At 37.5% G+C, this 18,147-nt stretch overlaps 2 protein-coding genes across 4 annotated transcripts; one reads left to right on the top strand and one right to left on the bottom strand.

Annotated features, from left to right (window-relative positions):
* Positions 1-614: 614 nt before the first annotated feature.
* Positions 615-6,582, top strand: si:dkey-228d14.5 (uncharacterized protein LOC796266 homolog). Of its 2 annotated transcripts, none has more exons than XM_044137507.1 (7): positions 615-956; positions 1,792-1,839; positions 1,918-1,980; positions 2,070-2,137; positions 3,301-3,431; positions 3,949-4,126; positions 4,538-6,582. In XM_044137507.1, the coding sequence occupies exons 1-7, from the start codon at positions 892-894 to the stop codon at positions 4,729-4,731; spliced, it is 747 nt and encodes a 248-aa protein (XP_043993442.1). In that variant the 5' UTR covers positions 615-891; the 3' UTR covers positions 4,732-6,582. The 2 variants fall into 2 exon arrangements, 1 of the variants encoding a protein (XP_043993442.1); XR_006372660.1 differs by having other exon boundaries at positions 640-956; positions 3,949-4,403; positions 4,515-4,680.
* On the bottom strand, positions 6,476-17,246 carry eif4e1c (eukaryotic translation initiation factor 4E family member 1c). Of its 2 annotated transcripts, none has more exons than XM_044137508.1 (7): positions 17,146-17,246; positions 15,154-15,239; positions 8,905-9,000; positions 8,495-8,558; positions 8,095-8,208; positions 7,851-7,990; positions 6,476-7,494 (listed from the first exon to the last, which is right to left on the bottom strand). In XM_044137508.1, the coding sequence occupies exons 1-7, from the start codon at positions 17,161-17,163 to the stop codon at positions 7,380-7,382; spliced, it is 633 nt and encodes a 210-aa protein (XP_043993443.1). In that variant the 5' UTR covers positions 17,164-17,246; the 3' UTR covers positions 6,476-7,379. The 2 variants fall into 2 exon arrangements, with proteins under 2 accessions (XP_043993443.1, XP_043993444.1); XM_044137509.1 differs by lacking the exon at positions 17,146-17,246 and adding an exon at positions 16,941-17,008.
* Between the last annotated feature and the right edge of the window lie 901 nt (positions 17,247-18,147).

Genomic DNA, 18,147 nt, shown 5'->3' on the forward strand with positions numbered 1-18,147 from the left:
AATCAAATAATTAATAAATAATAATAATAATAATAATAATAATAATAATAATAATAATAATAATAATAATAATAATAATAATAATAATAATAATAATAATAATTGGTGAAGAAAAAATTCTATCTATCTATCTATAGATAGATAGATAGATAGATAGATAGATAGATAGATAGATAGATAGATAGATAGATAGATAGATAGATAGATAGATAGATAGATAGATAGATAGATAGATAGATAGATAGATAGATAGATAGATAGATAGATAGATAGATAGATAGATAGATAGATAGATAGATAGATAGATAGATAGATAGATAGATAGATAGATAGATAGATATGTGTTCAATACCAAATCAAATTCAAAGGGAAAGTTGTTCACTTTCTTTTTTTTATCACTGATTTACAGAAAAAGTTGAGGAAGTTTAGTATTTTGTGGCACAATCCTAAGCTGGTGTTCACGTACCAAACTTTCATACATTTGTAACAATAAAAATCTTTCCACATGACAAAGCCTACAGAGAGTCTTTGAAATAATACAAACTATGTGGTTGAAGAAAGAAGGCCAACCCAGTGTTTCCCAACGCTCTTCTCTCAGAATAAGGTGGTGCTTCAGAGGAGTGGCAGAGACAAACAGAAGGAGGCTCATATAAAGCAGCTCTGTGCTCTTGATTTTGGAGGACTTAGTTTAACAACACTAGAGCTACAGCTTATTAAAAAAGGAGCATTACATTTATTTACCACCTAGGTTTTGTGATACATTTTTTACCTGGGATTTATTGCTGGCTCCATGAAGAATCCACAAACTTCTAAAGAGGTCTGACACCAAGTGTGTTGAAGACATCAGGAATCCTAGTTTTTAATATCATTCTTCTTCCTTAACCCCGAGACATGGGGCTCTGGATCATCCTTCCCATCTCACTAACACTGGTGTCCTTCATTGGAACATGGAGCATGTAAGTCTTTATTGACAATGTCTCTAATGTCTTTACATCCTGGTTAAAAGGCAACATTTCATTTTTACAGCTATCTGTCTCTGCTGCTCTGTGTGTACTGGCATTAGATGGCAAGTTTACAACAGTTTTGTTTGTTTTCCACCTTCTGATCAGCTTTCTGCTAATAAAATGACAGATTCCACAAAAGGCAGCATGTCAAAACCACGTCATGGTTACCAGGACAACAAAACAGATTATATATTCTTGGATAGGAAAAATAAAAACACATTGAATGACTGATATTTATAACAGATAACCCTGTAATTATTCTGTGCAGATGAGGTACCGTATAATCTTTAAAAAGTTGCCTAAATCAGACAAAACACAATACAAAGGCACAAATTTAGTCAGCTCTGAGTTCCATGTATCCTTGACATGGTGAGATGAAAATATGTGACCTGGCTTGTTTAAGGTGCCAGGGTGTGCTCAGTGGATGAGCAAGAAAAACCCAGAGATGTTTCCTTGTTAGTCATACTGATAATAATTAAACTGTAAAAGTCAGTTGTGGCAGAGTGGTTCCCCCCCTATTATGTCTTTCTTTCGGTTCAGTTTTAGCAGTAAAATATATTTACTGCTACAATATTTTGCTAATTTACTCTGGTTTAAAGTTTTCATAGACTGAATAAATGGTTTAATAAGTCTGAATTTGATACAAAAGAAATAAGAAGATGCTTGTGATTTAATGAAACCTCTACAAAACCTGCTTGGCAGTAATTTAACTATTAAATCCAATTATAGCTGGAATTCAACCATGATGTTATATAACTACATGTATCACTTATGCATTTTTTTTCAGATATGGCATGGCCTACTCCAACAATCATGTGTGTTCACTCAGCAATTGGTGAGTTGAGTATCATTTGTATTTTAACTTTTTTTTTTTTTTAAATCTTAACTAATATGTTCTCGGTTTCTATTGTAGGAGTGGCAAAAATGTTTGTCGAGGGAACGAGACCAAAGGATGCTGCTTTGTTCCTACAATAAGGTGAAAAGTCAGGAGACTTAATGTCTTATTTTGTCTTCCCAAGGCTTGAATCATTATCCTAAATAATAAAACATGATTTTTTATTCCAGTGGAAGTGGCACCTTTGCTCCAGAAAGCTCGCTGTTTACAGCAACAATGAACGCGGGAACCTTTCTATGTGAGTTCAGTGTAACAGCAAAATGCCTGTGCTTCACATGCCTTAAAAAGTATTCACATCCCATGACATTTTTCATACATTCATTTTTCACAACTTTCTAAAACAGCCTAATTACAGCAGCAAGTACTTTAGTGAATCTGTATTAGCTTCACACATCTAGAAATTTAAATTTTTGCCTATTCTTTTTTGAAATTTAGCTCAAGGCTGTCAGATTAAGTGAATGTCGGTTTTCAAGCTTTGCCAAAAAGGGATTTAATTCTGGACTTTGACTGGATCATTGTAACACAAGAACGTGCGTTGACCTAAAGCATTTCTATGCTTTATGTATGATTATGTTGGCCGTATGTTTAGAGTCATTGTATTGCTGGGAGGCGAGCCTCTGCCTCAGAGTTTTTGCCATTTCTAACAGGTTTTCTTCTGGCATTTCTCTGTATTTAGCTTCTTACATCAGTTCTGACCAGCTTTTCTGTATTTATTTCTTAATTTTCGGACACAATGTTTGCAGAAAGTTTAACTTTATTTCTCATCTGACCAAATTGTCTACTGCCTCCTACATGTTTGCGTGTAACCGTATTTTCTATTTCTCTTGAGAATGGCCATTTTCTTTTCCATTTAACACAAAGACCAAATTTATGGATAGCAAATGCTCTCCTTGCTTGTCTTGTCAGTGGAAGTGGACAGCCATATGTTGAAGGTTTGCAACTGTGAAACCCTTGATCAGTTTTCAGATGCTGCCTTAAGTAGAGCTGACTGAGACACTCAGAGTTTGAGATATTGTTTTATAACCTAAACTAACTCTATATCTTATCTTTTGTCTTTCTTTTTGCTGTTTCTTTGCTAATGTTCTCTAACAAACCTCAGAGGCCTTCACACAGCAGCTGGATTTAAACTGAGATTAAATGATACACATATATAATATATTTAATAACTAGGTGATTCTCAAAGATTTCTGGTACTCTCCGTGTGTTTTATTAGGTGCATCTAATTGAAAAGAAATGAATAGAAATACACGTGACACTTTTGAGGTTATGGACTACTTAATGGTTCACATAAAAACCCAACACGATACAAAAAACAAATAAGTCAAAGGGGTATGAATACTTTGTAAGGTGGTATGGTGCATGTTCCAATATGTGTCATGCTAATCCTGTTTTCGTCTTCAGTTGTGCTGTTCACCGTATTCCATCATGCCCACATAATGGAGAAACACATGTGCCATTCCATGCTGAGCAAAATGGCATTAGCCTTTGGACTGGTGGCAGCCGCCGGGGCCTTTGCTGCTGGAAACTGCAATGTAAGCAGTGCTTTACGTCCTACAAGTATTTAGCAGTGTAAAAGTGAGCAGAAACCCCCCTGGGGCTGCTATGCAGAAGGATGAATTGTACAAAAAAGATTTTATCTTATGAATACTAGCCTTATATTAAAGTGAAACTGTTTCAGTTCACACGTGTGTTGAAAGAACAAATAAAGGCAGGTCACTATTTGCTTTGTGCACTCTTTAAAGATTTCCAGCACAGGAGGCATATTTTAATCTCTTACACAGCTTATAATGATGCACATAAACCAGTGTTTTATTTTTGAATCCAGACTTATGTATTGAAAACCTGTTACCGTCAGGAGCATTAAACGAGCCAATCACATGCCTTCTTTTTAAATCTTTTCCAATCATGAGGAAAAGACTGAGGTGAACAGCAAGAAGGGAAAAAAAATAATTCACTAATACCATTAGTAGAGAATTAGTAGCTAACTGCAATTAAAGAAGAATGTGTCTCTGTTTTCATAATGGAAAAACCTGTTACTGCTCTCCACAGCCAGGTGATGTAACTCTCCTGCACTACCTCGGAGCTGCCGTCAGCTTCTCGTGTGCCTGTTTCTACACCATCCTGCTCTGCGCCCTGACGGGGAAGTGTGTTCTGACCGGGTTCGAAAGGTTCCTCTTCCCTCTGCGCGTCTTCTTCGCAGTGGTTCAGTTCACTGTGACTGTCTGCTGTATCCTTTTGGAGAGTCTGATGCCACATCGGCTTTGTTTAGTAAAAAAAAAAAAAAGCTTATCATTTGCACGATTATGCAATAATTTCACTTGATGATTTCAAACTATATCTGAAGGCAGAATATAGCAGTCAGACCTAAGTTATAGCCTCAAAGTTCTTTACAGATCTGCGCTGCAACTGTGTTTACTAAGTGGGACTGACTACAGCAGCTTGCACGACACAAGAAGGAAGCACGAAACCTTCCCCAGGCAATTCAGCGAGGGAGTGAATAAAAAGTAAAAAAAAAAAAAAAAAAAAAAAAAAAAAAAAAAAATGAGAGAGATTTATTCGTTGATCAATTCAGTCATAAATAATCTTTCCAGTGATCATCTGACTTTGTCCTTCAGATCCTTAACTCAACAACCTGCAGATACCATTTTTTTCGTCCAGGAAGAGTACTTTTACAACCTCCTGTCTGCAGTTTTCGAGTGGACCCTCAGTGTCAACCTGCAGATGTTTGAGCTCACTTACGCAGTGGAGTTTTTCTTCTTCTCGTCCTTCATGATTTCAAACCTGCTGACCAAACGCGAGGAGGAAAAGCCCTTGATATTGCCCATGTCCTGATGTAAGGCGGCCAGGTCCCAGCAGGAAAACACAAATAGTTAAAGACTTTGTAAGACATCAGTGACCGCAGTGGCTGGACCCTGGCTGAAGGTTCAATAGCGTTTTATGTTATTTTATCGTTTCAGATTGGATTGCGTTTACTTTTGTTTCATCATCTCAACTGTTACTTGAAAAATTTTTCTTTAAATTGGGCATTTCTGTTTCTTAGGTAATGTATTTATTAAAACTCTCCCACTTTAACAGCAACAGAACAAATCACATACTTGGATGGTACAGGGCCTGTCAAAATCATTCACTCTCTGGAACTTTTAATAATTTTTTTGTCGCATTAACTATAAACCTTTCTTTTTTTTTTTTGTGGGATTTTATAAGATACGCCAATACAAAGCACATCTGAAACGTGCAGTGTGCGAAGGTATTCATAAGCACTGAGCCAGCACTTTGTAGAACAATCTTTCACTGCATTTACAACCACAACACTGGTGGTACGTCTCTACGATGTTTCCACGTCTACAAATTCAAATTTCGACCCATTCTCCGGTGCGATATTGCTCGAGCTCAGTCAGATTGGATTGATAAGAAATTTAAAATCTTGCCACAGATTGTTCTTTGAATGTAAGTTTTGATTTGGACTGGACCGTTCTAACCTTTAACTATGTGTTGATCAAATCATGCCACTTTAGCTGTATCTGTGTGACTAATTAACGCTCTCCTTGCCAAACTTTAGATGGATTGGCATATTTTTGTGAATTTAAAGTTGTGCAATATCTGTTCCATTTTCAAGCATGAGATTCATCACTTCTCTCCCTGATCCGTCTGCTGTGTTGCTTGGTCTTCACTAATGTTCTCTGACAAACCTCGAAAGCTTTCACAGAGCCGGTTTTAGTTATAATGAGAATGACTTTCACACAGATGGACTCTACTAACTGGGAGACTTTCAGAGGTAATTGCTTGCTCTGGATTTTATGTAGGGAATAAAAGTGAGAATGCCTGAACACAAATGTCACACTTTGCCACAAATTTGCAAACCTTCTGTCAGTTTCCTTCCACTTCTCAATTATGAAGTACTTTCTGTTGGTCTATCACATAAAACCCTAATAAAACCCGTTAAAATTTGTGGTTGTACCATAGCAAAATGTGAACAGAGTTGTGAATAATTTTTCACAGCTGTGTAAACTGTATTCACCAGAAATAATTTACCAAAGTCATCTGGCTTTGATGAAACGGTTTAAGCCCGAGTGTGTGTTTTTTAGTGCAATAACCTTTAGAATGTGGACAGAGTGTACCAACAAACACATTTTCTCTTGTAGCTCGGTACAGGCATGACGTTTAGGCACTTTAATAGAATTAAGAAGTCATTACATGTGTTGTGCTGATAGACAGGTTAGACTATGATGCTCTTGGATCGAAGGGCGGAGTTCCTGTAACTACCAAAGATCCAGTTTGACTAGACAATTAAAACTGAGTGACGTTTTTGAACAAAGACTCATGCGATTCCTTCTCACTAAAAACACACAAACCTCATCACCTCCTTTACAGAGGGTGTTGTCTGTGTCCTTTCCATAACATTACCTGATTATATCTCATCAGGTGTTTCAAGACTGACTTTACAGAGTAGGGTAAATACTGTGGTAAACAATTTATTGTAAGGCTTTAGCACTCGTTGCAGTTGTTCAGAAGCAAATTAATCCTATTTTGTTAGATTGGGTTTAATGCTGAATCACTGAAAACTCAAACTCTTCACAAAAGTGACAACAATATTGTGGTTTAATGCAAAGCACTTGACCTTTACTTGAAAGAAGGTAATATACATCCTGGAATTACAGATAATAAAGATACATTATGAGCAAAGTCATTTCACAATGAATATCATCTTTCTTTCGCATCAATTGAGGAGTGCAACATAATCTACAGTTGCTGTTAGGAAGAGAACAGTGAAAAGCACACCTTCTGTCAGCAATATTACTGTATGGTACACGGGAAAAAATGTCATCTATGCAGCAGTCCTCACTATAAACTGTAACCAAAGAAAAATAAAACAAGTTTCATTGTTGTAACTAAGTAACTGCAATCCATACATTATAAATAAATGTAACTGGAAGAAAACAAAACAAGAAGTACTACAAGCAATATTCCACAAATCCAGCGTGGCTGAAGTAACAAATGACCTTAAAATCCAAACCTTCCACTTTGGAGTGCAACCATAGCTTTTCCGAACTTTGGGAAGCTTTTAGGTGCATCATGCTGATGCACCTACAAGTCCACCCTCATGCTTTGAGTAAATCAAGTTAAAAACTGCCCTTAAAACTTGTTCTGTGAAACAAAAATGTGTCTAGAATTTTTCTCGTGGGAGAAGAAACACTTTTTAGAGGAGAATTCAGCATGAGGAAAACACAAGGCCTTAAAAAGTTAAGGGGGTTTATGTTCTTCTGCTCGTTTAAGACATCTTGAAGCAGACTCTCCAGCCAGCCTGGTTCTAATAACTCCTTCTGTTGAGGGGGAAGCTCAGACTGTACACACTATAAACAATATTTGTTTGCAATAAAAGGAAAATACACTATAGTAGTTGACAACTCAAAAAGTTAATGTGATGATGCAGACTGGTAATTGTTTAAATCTACAGCAAGTTGAAACAAGGGGAAGGGTTTTCAAACAGAGTACATGTTCTTGGTGGTGGAGCCGCTCTTACTGGACGTGTCGTCATGTGACTGGTAGCCAATCATGGCTTTTATAGGGATGTTCAAACGCTCTTTGTAAAGTTGCCTGTAGAGAGACAAGGAAAAGAAACTCACAGTCACCACCTAATGGTCGTAGGAATCCAGCACTATAACACCGGTCGCATAGAAATACAACTTTCAATGGGCTTCACTGAGATTTTATGTTAGACCAACATAAGGTGTGATATAATTATATTCCATCAACTTTTCGAAATTTTATTTAATAAAGATTTGAGACCCAAGGATCAGTTTCTTCCACATCACAATAATTGTGATGTTCTGTGACATAAAACATCAAAAAAGACAGAGGTTTGAGGTTGTAATGTCAGAAAACGTGAACAAGTCCAAAGGGTAGGAATATTTTTGCACAGTCCTGCATAATGGTGTGACTTTCTTTCTTACCCTATCGTCATGATGGCTTCCCTGTTTTGGCAGTTGCTTGTCCAGATGGATATTTTGTCGCCTTTAGGTCTGACGTTCACCACTGCTCCACATACCTCTTCACTTGCCTCATCAAATGACTCACCAACTAAACACAGGAGCTGTAAGGTTCAGCATGACAACGTGGGTCAATTCACCTTTTCCCAAACAAATCGTCCTATAAGATGACAGGGAATCGTTTTTGAGGAGAAAACAGCGGCGGTACCGTTTCCATCCAGTAGCGGTCCAGGTCGTTATGCCTCTGTTGTTTGTTGAGGGTCATCAGCCATCGACCCCCAAGCTTATTCCGATCATCTTCCCACATTGGCTTAATCCCATCCTGGCACAGATAATTACAATTATATTAGATACTACAGTGTGTTTCTTTCGGATGCATTCATATTTTGTCCATTGCATATATTCTTAAACTCAAGAGAACAGTCTCTAATTTGAAAAAGCTGATTTCAGTATGTATGAAAACCAGACTGTGGAAGTGAAATAATACCAATTTCAACATATTCAGAGAAATAAAACATTATCAGATGATAACAAGGAAGAAATGTCAGATTGTGGCCACCAAGTATTCATACAAATGAACAAAAAGGAAAAAGAAGAAGTAGATTTACCTTAAACAAGCAATAATCACAACCAAAGCCAAGTTTGCTTGGTTGCTGTATGTGGTTATATAATCTGCAACAAAGATCAGAAGAATTTTTAACACCAAACAACAAAACTCAGCAAAATCCAAACATAAATATCAAGCCTCTTTGGCTTTAAATCACAGTAAAATGATCAGCAACATCCTGCAGACACGGGAGCCAAATAAAGACTTTAAAACAGCCCTGCTGGTTTGTATGTGTTTGCATTTTGATGGAAGGTTTCATATATTCAGCATGAAAAATATATTATTACGGAAATATTCAATAGTATATTTGTAATATTCAGAAACAGTTCAAAGTACATTATTGAAATAAACATGAATAATTCCACATTGTATTTGCAGGAGATTGTATCATTTCATAAAAACGAAACTTACGCCCAAAAGTCTTCAACTGTGTCAAACTTGGAAATGAGACGCAAGTTCTCCGTCCAGCTTTTGCTCTTGTCATTTTTGAAATACCACAGGGCCCATCTGAAAAAGGAAGCAATTTTAGGTTCACATGGCAATTTATTGCTTCTCTCACAAAGGAAATACCTCTTATCTAATATTATGAGCCAAATTGGTCTAAAGAGCTTTATACTTCATATTGTTTGACCTCAGTGCACAGCAGAAACAACGGCTTTTCACAAAAGCACACATCGACACAGAAAACCATCGGCAGCACTAGAAACGCAGCCTTTGTGTACAATGGGAGCATTTATTCTTTCATATGTTCCCAGGAGGGGCGGGGCCGGCCGGGAGAGGGCCGAGGGCAGACAGGGGACACCAGGCGAACTCAGTGGCCCCAACACCTACAGCTGTTCCATTAAACCCAGCCATCAGCAGCGTAAAACCCAGTCATACTGTGTAGTAAGGCTGGGCCAGGGCCGTGCAGAGACCTTTGGAGGGGCAGGGGCTCAAAGTTAAAAAAAAGTCACATTGAACAAGATCTGAAAACACCGTACAACATAGCAACAACCCCTATTAATCAAGAATTTAATTGTATCCTACTATATCACTGCCATCATGTGGGGACAATGCAAAGGAAATGTAGTATATTTTCCTTGATAGGTATAAAGTTGTTGTTTCTGCTGCTGACAGTCCTGGAGGACTGAGTTGATCTGAGACTGTAGCTGTTAAACAGACCAGAGGAGAGAAGGTCGCTGGTTATGACGTTATGAAATAAGCAAATTTGCTGCTATTTTACTAAATAAGCCCCAATATCTACTTAACCTCTACAACTTGGCTGCAGACTGATTTATAGATTATAAAAGCTCAAAGGGGTTAACTCTATAATTGTTTGACTTCTGTAAGAATTGTAAGAGTGGGTTATCAAGGCAAAGAAAACTCAGTAGCTGCTGGCAGGGGCCTCCAGAAATTCAGGGTCCCCTAGAAATGGTTTAATTGTAACAGACCATAGATCTAAACCTATTGGATTCATTTATAGAGATTGACAATGTTATTGAATTTTATTTAATGGATTCAGTTGAGAAAAATGATAAGCTTATGAACTGGAATTTGGAACTATCATCAAATATCAGTGAACAGGGTTGGGAAAGGGCTTGCATTAAAACTCACACAATGTCCATAAACAGCCGTCTTAGAATTCTACAATTTAAATGTCTAAAGCGTATCTATGTTACGCCTGTGCATTTAAATAAATACAATAATAACATCCCAGATCTTTGTGTAAAACGTAATTCTAAAGGGACTCTAATACACTGCATGTGGGAATGCAGACAAATCAAAGCATTTTGGACAGAGGTGAAAGATATAATTGAAAAAAATGATCTTAAAGCAAGTTTCCCTGGATCCTAAATTATTCCTGTTAGCTTTATACCCTGGGGAACATAACTTTAGCAAATCAGAACGTACTTTTATAGATATAAGCTCATTAGCTGCAAAAAAAATTATCGCTTTGGCTTAGAAAACTATCTATAGACCTAGAGCCATGCAGTGGTTAAAACAGATGTCGTCTAATTTTCCGCTAGAAAGAAAAACATATATTAGGAAATCCAAACGGTATCTTTTCGAGAGGATTTGGGGGCCCTTCATTAATTTTATGAAGGACTTAGACTTGACAGAGGGTTTGTTTGAGTTCTGATTTGCCGGAACCTGTGGTGTGCCATGTTGTATAGATGTGTACATTCATATCTGACCCATTTGTAATTTGCGTGAATACCCCAGTTTTTGAGAAGCTGTGTTTTTTTTGTTGTTTTTCTTTATTCTCTCTTTTTTCCCCCCTTTTTTCTTTTTCCTTTATGTCTTTGATTTTTATTTCTCCGAGTTGAGTAAAAATAATTACCGTCATGTAATAACTACAAAGAGAACCTGTTCAGATAATTACATGCTTGTATTTCCAAAGTGAAAAACCTTAATAAAAAATATATTGGTAAAAAAAAAATACACTGTATCACTTGGTTTAGTAGATCTGGTGCAGCCATACCAAATAAAAGCAATATAAAAAACAAAAACATATAATTCAGTCTGATAAAAAGAGACAAATTTATAAGCCTACCCGCGGCGTCGAATAACCACACGCCCAAGTAACACTACCACCGGAACGTTAATAATAATGCACCCCTGTATAAAAACACCACATCAGGACAAACTTATTAAGAGGATCAATTTAAAACAGTTTTCCTCCAAACCTGCCACAGCCAGCAAACAGCGTGGGCCCAACACACACCTGGTCACACACACAGGACATTGACACTTGGCCACCACCCTTCCAGCTTCCCTTTTATGGAGGCTCAGGCTGTGGAGGGAGCAACACCCAATGGTTCCACACAGTAAGCCTCCCAGGAATATGGTGGAAAGTGAGCTGGCTTTGCTGTTGCTTGGCAACATAGCATACATGACATTACTCCGCTAATGTAATCTGATGATGTCAAAGTGTTATGATGTCATAAAGGACAAGGCTTCTGTCCCTCAGGGACTCATAAGGGACAGATGCTTCGAATGTACAGCATTTGAATCAAACTTGCAGACGTCAAGTAGCAGCTCGGACATTGGTTTTACCATTTCGGATTTTACATTGCATTTTTCATCGTAGCTTTCCATTATCAGACAGTCAAAATGTCGGTAGTTACACCTCATTTGCTGAATGAAGACGAAATCAAACAAATGACTAGAGGTGAACTGGCTTTTGTGGTTCTGGACTGGTTACAAAGGATGAAAAAAATAGGTGGAATGCTAAGAAGGGAAGATGATTTAGAAAAAGAGTTGAAAGCAGCTCAGGAAGAAATTGGGGGTCTGAAAAAGGGTATTGTTTCTCTCACTGAACAGCGAGACTCGGTTCTCAATCAAAACAAAATCCTGAAAAGTCAGACTATCCCAAAGTTAAAACGAGAGATGAAGGAGTGGAGTGCCCACAGGAATCACTTGAGGACTGAGAATAAAAACTACCAAAAGAAAGTCAGAGAGCTTCAGACCTCTTTCAAAAACCTCAAGTGGGAATCAAAACGGCAGCTTGAAAGAGTTTTGGGAGAAAAAAACGCAGTGGTGTATCGAAGCACAACAGACCAGGCAACAATTGACAAGCTTCAAAATGAAGTGAAAAGACTTGAGTTTGAGCTAGCCCAAAAGATGAATGATATCGGCCTTATGAATAAGGAGATTAAACAGCTGAAAGATTGGTCCAGTCGTCTTCAGGGCAAAATAGACGATATGGAAAATCAGCTGGACAAGGCAGCGGTGGAAAAGAAAAATCTTCTAAAGAAACTTCCACAATCTCCAGCAGAGGATGTTAGAGTTAAAACTAAACAAGAGTTTATAGCAAAGCTGAAGTTTTGTGAACCTGTGTTAATTGATGAAAAACTGAGACGCAGGAGGTTAGTAAAGCATCTGATGAAAAAAGATTGCGAGATGTGTAAACTCTTGAAGAAACAGGCTGAGAGCCACTCCGAGCTCTCAGCCTTACAACGACAGCTAGCAGCCGTGAATGCAAAAAAAAGTTTTGACCGTACAGACTCAGACTGGAGAAAGCTGAAAGAAGAAATTCAATCCTTAAATGGCCAGATACAGGCACTAACTGAAACCAGGCAGAGAGATCAAGAGCAGACTAAAGTATTCACCAAAGAAATTGATAAGTGGAAAATGAAGTACTACAATGAGAAGCTGGAACACGAGAATTTAAAGAGCAAAGAGGCTAAGGTAGAAAATGATACTCCTGTGGAAACACCTAAAAGTGACAGCAAAGTTGAAACAGAAACTGAACAAATCAAATTTCTACCACTCATTGCTGAAAAGTCAGCTCGTCAAAGAACTTTGCCTCTGGGTCAAGGTAGGTTAGAGCCAGATTTTAAAGAAGACAAGCTCAAAACACAAGAAAAGTCAAATCAAGTAAAGCCAATCCCCCCCAGCACCAGGAAGCCCGAATTGTTATCATATACATCAGCAGGCAGAAAGCAATTTCTCCGGGAAACCAAGCAAAGAAAAGACAGCGGGCAACCAGGTAGAGCGCCACAATGAGAACAGAAAAGTTCCCTCATTAAGAGGTTAAAGGCAGCTGATCTGGGAACTCCTGGACCAAGAGGCTGGGGAGAAGGAATCAGTGCCTCCTTACTTACTTGTGATCTGAAGCGGATGGAGAAGCAAAAGAAGATGGATGGACAATTCAAATCATTAACTAATGATGTCCGCTTAGACTTATTTATTCTTGCAATTTGGGCATAACCATAATGCCCAAATTTTCCGTTTTAATCTAATCAACTTTACATTAATTCATCAATGACTTGTACTAACCTGTACAAAACTAAATGGATAGGTTTTCTCCGGGTACTCCGGTTTGTCCTATCTTGAGGAAAAAAGTGATTAGGTTAATTGGTGTCTTTTAATTTTACCTCTGTGTCTCACTCACTGACAGAGATACAAAGAATATGAACTTATCTAGTTCACATTCTTAATGTGTTTCTTTTTAGCACATACTCCTTATATCAGGGACGTGCAGAGACCTATGGAGGGGCAGGGGCTCAAATTTAAAAAAGGGGCACGTTGCACAAAAACTCTGTACAACATAGCAACAACCCATATGAATCAAGAATCTAATTATATATCTATATATCTATAGATATAGATCTGCATAGATCTATATCTATATGGATATAGATCTACATAGATATCTATATATCTATATCTATAGATAGCTATAGATATATACATACCATGTTGGTGACCCCTGCTTTAGCCACTCAACCTTAGCTAGCTTTCCCAGCTAGCTAAGCAAAGTGAGTGCCATCAACTAACTCATACACTCACTCTTGGTCACAACAAGTGACTCAACAGGTTGTTGCTAGGTAACAACAAGTGACTCAACAGGTTGTTGCTAGGTAACAAGTGACTCAACAGGTTGTTGCTAGGTAACAACACATGACTCAACAGGTTGTTGCTAGGTAACAACAAGTGACTCAACAGGTTGTTGCTAGGTAACAACACGTGACTCAACAGGTTGTTGCTAGGTAACAGCAAGTGACTCAACAGGTTGTTGCTAGGTAACAACACGTGACTCAACAGGTTGTTGCTAGGTAACAGCAAGTGACTCAACAGGTTGTTGCTAGGTAACAGCAAGTGACTCAACACTTGCTGTTGAGTCACATACAACCTGTGACTCAACACTTGCTGTTACCTAGCAACAACCTGTTGAGTCACTTGTCGTTACCTATGTTACCTAGCAACAACCTGTTGAGTAACTTGCACAGTAGCTGTTTCAGGGTTTGCCACCATATCTCATTTAAAAAAAAAAAAAAAAACAAAAAAAAGAAAAAAAAAAAAAAAAAGGAAATTGTGGATAAAACACAGCTAAAAAAAAAACAAACAAGAAAGGTCATGTCATAGTTTGGCAGTATTTTCGATACTTAAAACAAAAAAACTACTCCATAGTTATAGATGTTGCCTGATGTCACTTTGGCTACATTTGTACTCCAACCTGAAATAACCCAATTCAGATTGTTTTGCCTTAATGCAACCTGTACCTGATCTCTTTATGACAGTCTGAACAATACAGAGCAGATTTTCTTCAATGCCAGAAAATCCGCATTTTGATTTTCTCCACTTTGTATTTCACAAATCTATAGTTTTTTTTATTTTTTATTTCTTTTAAGGCTTATTTAACTGCACCTATATTTGCATGTTCTTTTACTTCCCCCAAAAAACACATTTTCAGAAGCAAAATATGTTTTTCATATTTTCAAGCAGCTGGTAGTTTCAAGTAGTACCGTGTAAGAAAATCATGTAGCCACACTGAAATTTAAAGAGATTACTATGTCTCCTTATGTTGAAAAAGTGTCGCTAAACTTCATTGTGTGATTTAAAAGTGTATTAAAGGGACAAAAAAATAGAACAAGATGAAAGAAATTGCAAACAGGTCCACGTTCCTGAAGCTTGAATTACTAAAAGACACAATGTGTTTAGTCCCACCACAGAAACAGGAAAGTTTTACTCTTGCGTTGCTGTTTGCTCTGTAACATTCAGCAAATGTTTTTGCAATGTTCATCAAGAAGGATGCAGTTAATTAACCAACTCAGTTAAATAAGGAAGAAATGTATCCATTTGAACATGAAATGATCTCAGTAGAACAGTCACAGTTTGATTTTCAAAATCTTTTTCGAACATTCGCCTATTCAACTCAGTGTTTTTGATTCTCACCTGTTCTGCAATGGATGTTTGATATACTGCTCAGGATTTGCAACAACCTGACCATCAGCCTGTTGATCTTCAGTTTCAGCTGCTTTCTAAAGAGATAAACACACAAACATATCATACAGCTGCAGAGGAAGCAGAATACATTAATCTGAATGAATCCTAGTTTTGCAAACAAGAAAGGCACCAACACATTTTTAATCAGAGCTACAAAAAGTGAGTAAAACTTGCTAATACTATTTTTGATATCAATTCCGCCTTTAAATTCTGCCACCTTAATCAGTCACCTAGTCTAGATGTCCAACATGAAACCATGAGATGACTAACCAAGCTTCTCAAAGCACATTTGGCTTCTGATTCTCTGTTGTACAAGAGTATTTCTTAACCATAATCAGATTGTGTAAAATCTGAATTTCACTTTCGTGTCGTCCTTCACACAGAATAGAAAACCCTCGGAGGGCAGAGACAAGCTATACAGATACCAATAAAGACAACACCCCATCCTCCCCACAAATTAAATAATTCATTCCAGATGAATGACTAACCCACTATCTGCGTTCAACAAAATGGGGGGTTTGTGAATCCAAATCAGCACAGACTGAGCTGCAAGTGCATTTACATGATTTGATCACCATCGGCATTATGACCTTCTTTTAGAGATTTGATGTTTTGCCCATTGTCACTGTCAAACCTCACAGGACCAAGAGACTCATCACGTGATTTGAAACGTGGTTCTGAATGTTCAACAGTCCCACAGATTTCACACGACAGAGCGCCCAAGATGTTGCAAAACAGAACGGACAGACGGACTGTGTCGATGTTAATTTTGCAATATTAAAAAAGGAAGAATAAAAGTATTAGTAAGGGTACTAATCTAAAGTGTACCAGATCATTAAAGTTTATGTTTACTTCTATCCCTGTAGGAAACTACAGTAAGCGGTTGATAAACTGTTATTCTCATGACTTCAATATCTTAAGACATCAAGTGTACTAGTAAAATTGAAAAAGATTAGTAGTTATATGAGAGAAACAGTAAAAACCGGCTACATTCAAAATTAGAAAGATAGATTAGATAGTGGATGTTAGCTTTAAGTAAACATCTACATCTCGTTTCTACAGCACCACAGACAGCGCCATGAACATGTCCACTTGACACATCAGAACCAAGGCTGAAACCATGGATATGCATTAGCATAAACTCCAGTTAAAAATTTATGTCAATGATAAACTCAGAAACATACTGTGGCTGCTGCTGCTGGAGGGACGCAGAGAGATAATAGCAGGACAAAGACATTTTGATGATATTTTAAACATCAGTTAAATTATTTTTTTTTTAAAAGGCAGAAACTTGAGACATCTGCAAGGTTTTAATATCTGGATTATGGAAGACTTCTGCCATTCATAGGCCCTACACTGACAACATTATAATACATTTCAAGCTGTATTTTTGAAAGACACATTTGAACGTGAGTCACCAAATTAACGTTTATAACACCTACAGATCAAACAAATTCAATAAATGTCGTAATAAGTGCCAGAAAAATATAAAACCTTGGCTCACTTCACAACTAAGAGTTGCTAGCATTAGTTTTAGCAGGCGTGCTAGGCTAGTTAGAAGCTCGACACACACGTGTTTTTAGCGTCATAAACTGCATCAATAAATTAAAGGGAGCAAAATAAAAATGTTCCCGCCATGACCACCACTGTAATTTCAGTCTAATGTCGAGTTACAGCAAGCAAACCACTGGGTGAAGAATGAATGAACGACGCTCAGTCAATCAGTCCCTCCTTACCGACAAAGTCAGGCACATTGCACTGCATGCTAACGCTAATCCACGCCGATATTATTAATGCGAAACATTATCAATTACCCTAAATACAAGCGTCACATTCAGCGTGGAAACTTCAGAAATTAAATCCAACTACTAAAGCGGGGGCTCAACGAGCCTCTCCGCGCGCATCATTCGGTTATTTTCATTTGTGTCTCGTCTGTCTTACCGGCTCCGATGTCGCCATCTTGACTTGTAGAAACGATCTGCCCGTGCGACGCTTCAATCCGCTCTACGGAAGCCGCGCCGCTCCAGTTTGACTTGAGCGATCTAACGAAAGAATATAATCAATAATAATGTGATGAAATACAAAATTTCTTGGGGGGAACGACTTACGTGAGCCACCCCCCCCCCCCCCCAAAAAAAAAAAAAAAAAAAAACAAAACAACAACAACACAAAAAAAACGGTTTATACTTGGCGACAAAGGTCTCTCCATAGTGTTATGAACGCAAATTTTAATTTAATTCTGCCGATACGCAAACCTACAATAGAAAATTATTGATCTTTTTCACAATTTCGAAATAAAAGTGTGACTTAATGACGTATAATCTGGAAAATGTAACTTGAAATGTTTAAAATATAAATAACTGATGATTATTTCAGTTACTACAATTGATCATAAATCTACAATAGATGCCACCATTTAGAACCTCTCTTACCTAGATAGATAGTTTTATGTCCTGGATCTGTCTGTACTTGACTAAAAGCTCTTCACTGTAATGCAAAACTATTTTGAACCAGATGAACTTGGAGCCTGGTGCCTAGAGCTCAGTTCCCTCCTTGGTTATTACCCTTTGTCACATGTGGTTTAGTAAATTATCATACTTTCCACCGGGACTAACGTTGACATAAAGTCATGAGCAACTGTCATTATACATGTGATAAAACATTTTGTGTACATCACCTGACTTAAGATCCTTCCTAAGTTTTTGCTGTAGTGCCTACAATTAAAAACGATTTAACTGGCAAGTATATTACTTATCTCATGAAAGGACTGGTAATTTGCAAATTTTTTAGAAACCATTTAAAAAATTTCTTTGAGAGCCTTAAACGATCCTGCTCCAGTGTATATAAGAGAAATCTAAGTCTGAGACCATTTGTTGGTTTCATCTTAAGATCAGAGGAGACAGATTTAGTAAAAAATTGTCCCCTGGCTGACATACCCACTGA

This window comes from Gambusia affinis, linkage group LG13, assembly GCF_019740435.1.
Source record: "Gambusia affinis linkage group LG13, SWU_Gaff_1.0, whole genome shotgun sequence".
Classification (NCBI taxonomy): Eukaryota; Metazoa; Chordata; class Actinopteri; order Cyprinodontiformes; family Poeciliidae; genus Gambusia; species Gambusia affinis.

Bases quoted from the DNA above. Each gene is read 5' to 3' on its own strand.
- si:dkey-228d14.5 (XM_044137507.1), top strand. From the start codon at position 892: ATGGGGCTCTGGATCATCCTTCCCATCTCACTAACACTGGTGTCCTTC. The intron at 957-1,791 runs GTAAGTCTTTAT...ATTTTTTTTCAG, and splicing joins TTCATTGGAACATGGAGCAT to ATATGGCATGGCCTACTCCA. The intron at 1,840-1,917 runs GTGAGTTGAGTA...TTTCTATTGTAG, and splicing joins GTGTGTTCACTCAGCAATTG to GAGTGGCAAAAATGTTTGTC.
- eif4e1c (XM_044137508.1), bottom strand. The intron at 8,559-8,904 runs GTAAGTTTCGTT...TCTTTGTTGCAG, and splicing joins ACAGTTGAAGACTTTTGGGC to ATTATATAACCACATACAGC. The intron at 8,209-8,494 runs GTAAATCTACTT...TATCTGTGCCAG, and splicing joins GTGATTATTGCTTGTTTAAG to GATGGGATTAAGCCAATGTG.